This window comes from Aulonocara stuartgranti (genome assembly GCF_965226115.1).
Source record: "Aulonocara stuartgranti genome assembly, chromosome: 19".
NCBI lineage: Eukaryota > Metazoa > Chordata > Actinopteri > Cichliformes > Cichlidae > Aulonocara > Aulonocara stuartgranti.
The window spans coordinates 34049292-34057115 of record NC_138955.1 but is presented as its reverse complement, the minus strand read 5'-3'; the positions used below and the strand labels follow the sequence as shown (position 1 = coordinate 34057115).

Genomic DNA, 7824 nt, shown 5'->3' with positions numbered 1-7824 from the left:
AAGTGAGAGATCTTATAATTCTGATCATTTATCAGTACTGACACTAAACTTTATCAGAGATGTGACCATCACAGCACATGCCGTTGTGTCAAAGTAACTGAGAATAAAATAAAATAAAAAACATAAAGGAGATTTTCCTGGCATGGATTTTATAGCAGATAACCTTAAAAATATTCTGCAATTATACCTAATTTGAAAAAGTTTACATTTCTTCAGTATTGAACAGCAGAAATTAAGCTTTCTTATCCGACGTCATTTACAAAGGAAAGAAAAGACAGCGGCCGCCAGCGCTGTAAACAACGGTAGACTGATGGGTAATAAGCGAATGAGTAATGCGGAAAACAGATGTTTGAGATGGGAAACTTTTCTTGAAGTTTCTCTCACAGTTCACGCACAGCTCGCTGTGCGTGAACTGTGGGTTTTATCGTGTTGGAAGCAAAACAGCAAAAGTAAGAAGGAATTAAGGATGATATTAGCCCCCACGCCGACTAAGCTAATTCTGATGCGTCGGTCCGCTCTGTTTACGTCTTCGTGTGGAATGCGTTTCCTGCTCTCATTTGCTGGTTGTTGTTGAAATAGTTTTGTGAGCTTTAACCTGAGATTCTGGCGTTTCTGGTAAAACACATTTATATTCATTCAATTCAGGATTTAATGAATCGATATCGCTTCATTCAAGCTACTCACCTGTCTATATCCACCTCCACTTCCAGCTGGACCACGGACATTTACTGATTGGTTTAGACCACGAAGGGGAATCACGTGTGTCTGTTGTTGATCACATGGACGTCTGTGGCAAATTTTACAAACACTTCTCATAATGAACGAACTCAGGAGGTTCAACGTTCCAGCGGTGAGCTGCTCTGTGCCACTTCCTTGAATATTAGCTGGGGAAATCAGCCAGATCAGCAGCAGGTGGACACAATCACACAGGTGCGTGGGCCAAGAGCGAGAGCCCGTAAGGATCTCCACCCAGGCAGAGAGGAGGAGGAGAGACAAAGAAAACAAAAACGAACAACAAGAACAACAAAACCTGTAGCCAGCGTGAGCGAACCAGAGAGACACGGGGACCGTGACACATTTTCCCCACCAAGTTGAAGTCACTGATTTTGCTGTTCCAGACTTTTGGACTGAAAGTGAACAGCGGGTCCTGACTCCGCGTCTGTGGTAGAGGTTGACTGTCATGTTGTGTAAAGGTGGCATCCTCCTGCCCTCGTAGGAGTTTTTTGAGCTGTGGATCTAAACAGCTTTTTTTATTATTATTTTTATTTTTGCTTTGCCAGACTTCTACAACCTCAACTGAAAACTGTACGCTCCATGGTAATCCGCTGTTACTGGGAAAATATAAGTCAATGCAGTACTGTGTAAATACAGGGAGTTTATTGAAACACAAAGAACTTCAACAAAGCATAGCATGTTAAACCATGCAATCTGAATGGGAAAAAAAGCCCCCCCCCCCCAAAAAAAAGTGGCATTTAACATGATGATATTCTATTGCCTTCTGGGGGAGGAGGTGGTGCGCTCTTTCGTTTTTTCGCCTCTTTGGTGCCGCTCTCCTTCTTCTGTTTATTGTCCTCCTGTAGCTGTAACAAAGAGGGACGAAATAACAAAAAAGAGAAACATATTTGTCAAGTAATTTTACCCCCCCCCCCAAAGTGGCATTTAACATGATGATATTCTACTGCCTTCTGGGGGAGGGAAGGAACAGCGGTTTTTCTTTTGAGTTTATATTCAAGTTTTCTCCTTCTTGCCCCCTCTGGTGTACAATTTCTTCCTTTTTCCTGTTTAAAAAGAGTTCATATATTTTGTCATTTGACTGTAAGCAGTGCAAGGAGGAGATGCTCGCTTTTTGCATGACAGTCTGCCACTTCAGCCTTCCCTTTCTTTATAAGGCTGGAAAATACTTCAGACCCCTCCTCAGGCAGTAAGGGGCCTGAGGTGGGGTCTGAACTGTGGGTACCGGTATGAGGAGAGAAGGGGCACAGGACTGGATGGTGGGTTAAGGTTAGGATTTGGTTGGGGGAGGGAATTGCTAAAAGTCCTCATCTCGTCTTCAAATCCCTTCTTTCCTGTATTAATGAGAATCCTGCGACAGTCTGTTCAGACCCCTCCCTGACTGAGGAGGGGTCTGAACCGGGTCGGGTAGAAGCTGGAGTGGAAAATGGGTTAGGGTAGAAAGGGAAGGGTGACAGACAGTCACACAAAAAGCAAGCATCTCCTCCTTGCACTGAAGTGGCTGCAATCAGCTGGAGGTCCAGGCTCCAGTGGATGAGGGTACAGGTACTCAACAGGTACAGGGGGCAGCCACGGCATGTTGGTCATGAACTGTTGAGATGGAGATGAATGGCTGCTGGGGTAAAAACCAAACAACCCAACTATGGAAGGCTCCTCACATACCCTCGAGGATACTGGGCAAACCCCACTCAATGAGGGCACCTCAAGAGCCGAAAGAAACATCCAAAATTATTGTTTTATATTATATTATATTATTTTATATTATATTGTTTTATAAAAAAGCAAGAAAAATCTTTTCATTTCAGACTGTTGAGGCACACTTGGTTGAGTGGAGCTTCAGTGGCACTGTAAACTATCTGAAAACACATTCACTTCAGTAATTATAATCTTTTAAATGGAAGTAGATCAAACAAGCAACAAGAAAAACTACTCTCGTTCAGTGTAACAAAAAGCACTGTAACAGCTTCATATAGCAGAAGCTTCTCCTGACCACTGGAGCCTAGCTGATTCTATAATGAACAGAATAAACAATTATTGAAAGAAGAAGAACTTATTTCTGTCCAAAGGACCTACTGAGCATTGGAACTTAAGAAAGGTGAATCACTCCTCCCACTTTTCAAGGCTTATGGGGATGGCTCATTTACACACTGGTTCCACTGTTCTAACATACACATTGCTGCTCTACTAGTCGAGTGAATGTTGTCCTTCTGTGCCGAATATCACAGTAGGAAGTGCAGGAATCTGTTCATCTAAACCTGTAATAAAGTTGTTAAGATCCAACATTGTGGCTTGTTCTTTACAGATAAGGGCCTTAGAAAGATTGCTGACTGCTCTGCCTTTAGTCCCATTTTCAGCTCCATCACTGGTATTCAGTCCAAAGTTATAAAACCAGATTTTCCACAGGGTGCTTTCTCCAACTGGGCCTCACCGGGTGGCAACATTTCGCTCATGGAAATCTGTCGATCTGTACCCCTCTGCTTTATAGGACGGAGGAGTCTGTGCACATAGGAGTCACCGATGATCACAGATATTTTCTTCACATGAAGATTCCAATCCTGCAGTTTCCTCTGTGTGTTGGGGTCTCTCGTTGGAGTGCAGACCTGTCGTTCTGGTGAGGATGGTGAGGAAGGAAGACAATAAGAGGAGGAGTCCTCTGTTATTCTTGTTTGGAGGCAGGTCTGCACACAAGGTTTCAATCTGTGTAGGTTTGTGAGTGTAACTCAAAGCTGTATTGTTTCAGTGAGGGGTTGACACGGTTATTCAGCTGTGTCGTTTCCCTGCTCACCTGTGGCTGTTGTTCTGGTTTACTGGGTGTGTCACTGCTGGTGTGGTAGCTGGATTCCAGTCTGCTAGCTCGGCTATAACCACCGCCTGGTTCTGGTCCAACGACTTGGGCTGGAGACGGCGGCCCAGGTTCCGTTTCTCCCAGGATGCTGCCATCTCAAAGGGGCCTCTCTAGAAAACTGAAAACAAATTTTAAACTCATACTCTATGCTTTGGTTATAATAGTCATGAAGGATAAAAATTGATCTCTGAGCTGAGTTTTTAGCATCTCCTCAATTAGAGTCTGTGTCCTTCTATTGAGATAGCTGGTTTAATCAAAGTTACTAAATTTGTGGTTATTTTTATTCAGAGATTGATGATAACGGTCTTCTGAAACATTTTTCTGATGATCAACCGCTTTAATAAGTCTGTAAATTTTGCAAACTTTAATAAAAAAAGTGTGGATCATCCGATTGTACTCTATTCCTCCGAGGTTCAGCTCTTTCATTCAGGGTGGATTTTACATACCGTTTGTCTCTGGCCACTCCTCGTTAAAATCTCCGATCTCCACCAGTCTGTACAAGGTAACAGATCATGTTGTTTTTTCATGTTAGGCTTCTTCTGGGTTAGGCCTTCCTGTTGCTCATGGTGGAAGATGGGTGCCTTTGTTGACCTAGGAGGGATAGCTGGAGACAGGTATTCTGAAATTGCCTTCTTTATTTTTTTTAACGTAATTTGAGATGGGCTACGTAAAAGGTATTTGCACATACCAAGGCAACTCTTTGGATTCCCCGTCCATAAACATCCGACAGTTCTGAAACATGGTTTTTTCCACACAGAGGATGGGAGAGGAGGAGGGGTGAGGAGGGGAGAGCTGGATGGGGAGGGTTCTGTGGGTTCATAAAATGGAGGTGGTCTGGTCTGATGGATTCCTCAAGCAAACGTGTCCGGTGGCAGTTTTATTTTCACCTAAATAACATTTGGGTGGGAGGAATCGGATCCACCGCAAGGCTTCTTTTTAAACAATTTTTCCCCGTTGTTGTAGCCGTTAACTTTTTAAGTGTCATGAGGGACTGGTTGTCTTGCATACTGGGCTGCGGAGCAACCCAGGCCTGCAAGATGGCATTGACAGTGGGCTTGTTGGTGTGCCATTTCTCCTTGTCCAAAGCCATCTGCACACGTGCAGGCTGAGGTGGGTAAAAGTATTTTCATTCTGAAATACATACAAAACAAACAAAGCAATGGAACAGAAGAGGCTTCTACTGAGCTTGATGCTGACTCAGCCATAGCATCCCCAGGTTCAGTGCTCAGGTATCTGTGGTTTTTAATGCATGCAAATTAATTAGAGCCAAGAGAGATGAAAAAACCAAAATACAAGGGGCGAACATCTCTGACATACAGCAACATATGTGGCTGACTGTTATGAGTCCAGGGTTAGGGTTTCTCTGTCAGATCAAAGAAACAAATCTTTCTTAATATGCTATTGATCCAGTTAGGTCAAGCACTCACCTCGCTTTCAGGCGTTTTACATCTAATGATGGGTTGGACAGTGGGACCCCACATTCTCCTAGGAAGAACTTGCCCCTGTCATCGCTGCCAGCAATTTGATTTTGCAAGGACACTGGACGGATGTTCCTAAAATAGCAGTCCAACAACTGCAGAGAAAAAAAGGAATCAATGTTAAATATCTCATAAAATCAATTCACAAGGTGCCTATAGAGCAAGAAGAGAGTCGCTGCTGAGAATGAATGACTTACTTGTTCTTCCTGGCTGGTTATCTTCAAGTTACCACTCAGCTCAACACCATCAGCTACTGCTTTCCGCGCCATCCAGTCCTCTACCTGTGTATGTAAAAAAAAAAGGTGTTGGAGCTTAAAGAAATACAGACTTACATCAGCTGTCATTTCACTTATCGTGCACTTTGGTTGTTGGTGGCGCACTTACACAAAGTTCTTGAACAGCATTTCCTGTCAGTCCATGTTGTAAAATCAGGATGGCCTCACAGTACTGTCTGAAGGTAGTCATTGCATATGTGGGGATGCAATCACCGCCTGAAAGTCTTGCGTGGAAATATTCAATATCCTTCTTGGCCACGGCAAGAATTTCCTTCTTATCAGACCTATTGCAAATGTGACAGAGGTAAGACATTATTGAAAGTTTGTATGTGTCATCCAATATGTGGAAGTGGCAATAAGGTCATCATACCTCGCTGTTGGCACAACTGTCGAAAACGCTTGGGGACTGTTCGTGATGATAAATCCACGTGTTTGAAGGCGAGTGCAGAGTTTAATGCAAGATTCTTCATCCTTGCAGTACTCCTGGAGCTCTGAGAAGTTCCAGACTCTACCTTCATTAGAAAACAGCTTCTGTGAAGCAATGGCTCTGGAAGCTTCTTCCTCACATTCCTGTGGTGTGCAGTCTTTCAGGCACACTCTGCTCAGGTGTGTGCGAATGGACTGTTGCGGCTTTTTACAAAGCAGGCAGTAGACAATGTTTCTCTCCATCTTGTTTGCACTGTAAATACAAAGAGTGAGAGGCAGAAAGTGAGAGAGAAAAACTGCATATCAATTTAGTTTATTTTGATAGTATGAGAAAACAAACAAAGAACAACAACAATACATCCACACACAAACTTTGCTTCCATCCCACCCCCCCAAAAAAACTTAAAGAAAAAAAAGTTTTAAAGTTTAAAAATGAGGAGAATGGCACATGCAAGTTTTACATGTTCAACCTGTCACGGCTGCCGAGGCGAGCCGTGTGGATTTAGAAGGAGGACCCAAGATGCAGGCAGTGGATGAGATACCGGTGGTTTTATTTACAGAGGTGTAGAAGCAAACAAACAGTGGGGCATAACAAACAACTAAAGACACCTAAACTGGGAGAACTAAAATAACAGACCTGGGAGCATATGACAACGGATGATGAATAGCAGAGAGACGCAGACGAGGAACAGGACTCCGTGGAACACAGGGTAACAGACTGACACGGAGTTACACAGACTGACACGGAGGAACACAGACGAACCGGCAACAGGCAGGAGAACACACAGGGCTTAAATACACACACCAGTAATCAGGGGTTGAGAGACAGGAGGGCAACACAGCTGGGAGGAATCTGGGCTGACGGGACAGGGGAAACGTAAACTGATCACACTCACATACGACGCGGACCTTCACAATAAAACAGGAAACTTGCATTAAAATATTCATTAAAATACCTCATTTGTAGATACCATCATTTTGTAGACCGCGGCTGAATACCCGCTAACTAGCTTTAGCATCCAGCTTCACCACGAGACAAAGAAATCACCCAAACACGCATAAATTCCAATCCAGGCAGAGAGACATACGCATAAATAAATCACTTTCAAACCGGGAGACGCTTAATATCCACTAAATAGCTTTAGGTGCCGAACATGACCACGACAGACAAAGAATCACCCAGTCACATGAAAAAAATCGCGATCGCCAAGATACACATACAAAGAAAAAAAATCACTTCGCTTCTTACAAGTTTTAATTACAAACGATACCTCTGGAATAAAGTGACGTCCAAGTGCTAACCACACCATCATTTTGTAGATACCTCATTTGTAGATACCATCATTTTGTAGACCTCGGCTGAATACCCGCTAACTAGCGTTAGCATCTGCCGAACATGACCACGACAAAGAATCACCCAGACACATTAAAAAATCACTTTCAAAGCTAAATTTTAAACCGGAGAGAGAGAGATACACTTACCTTGTCAAACCTTACACTGTTGTTCCGAATACTTCAGAAAATGACGTTCAAATCTCAATTTCAAAACGTAGGAGAGGTGGACAGATGCATGCGGGTCCAGCATACGCTACGGTGTCTTCTAAGGTCAATTTCAAACTGGAGGAGGGGCGGACTGACGCGCGCCGTTGATAGTGTCATCATTACGTTAATCCGAATAGGCCGCACCACTCCCGGCATACCACTAGAATAAAGGAATTATCGGCCCATATTAACGAAAAATAAGTCCAGTGTGAAACAGTCGCTTGGCGAGCGATCGGGTGGTTTAGCGAGTGTCAGCCTCTTAAGTTTAAGACAAGCCCGGCTGCTTTTTAAGCGACGCGGCGCTAGCTACCCAGCTAGCGTCAGTACACAGGAACTACTTCCGGTAGTTATACAAAATAAAAGCGTCCCCCATTATAATCCGCTATAATGCTCTTATTGTGAAGGGCAAGCGGGACGCCATACTTCCGCTGCAAAATGTATTCTAAACGCTTTTAGGTTGTTTTTTTAACTCACTTTATGTGTCTTCCACAATGTTATTTCCCTTTCCTACAGTGTCTGTTACAAA

The 7824-nt window shown here is 43.5% G+C and overlaps 1 protein-coding gene and 1 long non-coding RNA gene across 7 annotated transcripts; one reads left to right on the top strand and one right to left on the bottom strand.

Moving 5' to 3' along the window:
* Positions 1 to 376: 376 nt before the first annotated feature.
* On the top strand, positions 377 to 1476 carry LOC309695877. The gene is made up of 2 exons (XR_014273253.1): positions 377 to 615; positions 711 to 1476. It is a non-coding gene; the product is annotated as an uncharacterized lncRNA (long non-coding RNA).
* LOC309695876 (uncharacterized protein) lies at positions 1363 to 7662 on the bottom strand. Of its 6 annotated transcripts, none has more exons than XM_082516848.1 (9): positions 6713 to 7232; positions 5701 to 6009; positions 5440 to 5614; positions 5253 to 5336; positions 5005 to 5150; positions 4024 to 4810; positions 3518 to 3695; positions 3161 to 3340; positions 1363 to 1580 (listed from the first exon to the last, which is right to left on the bottom strand). In XM_082516848.1, exons 1-6 carry the CDS (start codon positions 6715 to 6717, stop codon positions 4552 to 4554), a joined length of 978 nt encoding a protein of 325 aa, XP_082372974.1. In that variant the 5' UTR covers positions 6718 to 7232; the 3' UTR covers positions 1363 to 1580; positions 3161 to 3340; positions 3518 to 3695; positions 4024 to 4551. The 6 variants fall into 6 exon arrangements, with proteins under 6 accessions (XP_082372974.1, XP_082372973.1, XP_082372975.1 ...); XM_082516847.1 differs by having other exon boundaries at positions 1363 to 3340; positions 4024 to 4181; positions 4266 to 4810; XM_082516849.1 differs by lacking the exon at positions 6713 to 7232 and adding an exon at positions 7239 to 7662 and having other exon boundaries at positions 1363 to 3340.
* Positions 7663 to 7824: the final 162 nt, after the last annotated feature.

What these genes read in the sequence shown, in the direction of transcription:
- LOC309695876 (XM_082516846.1), bottom strand. An exon ending in ACAGTTGTGCCAACAGCGAG is followed by an intron (nt 5,615 to 5,700) that starts GTATGATGACCT and finishes CATTTGCAATAG; the next exon opens with GTCTGATAAGAAGGAAATTC. An exon ending in ATGCTGTTCAAGAACTTTGT is followed by an intron (nt 5,337 to 5,439) that starts GTAAGTGCGCCA and finishes TTACATACACAG; the next exon opens with GTAGAGGACTGGATGGCGCG.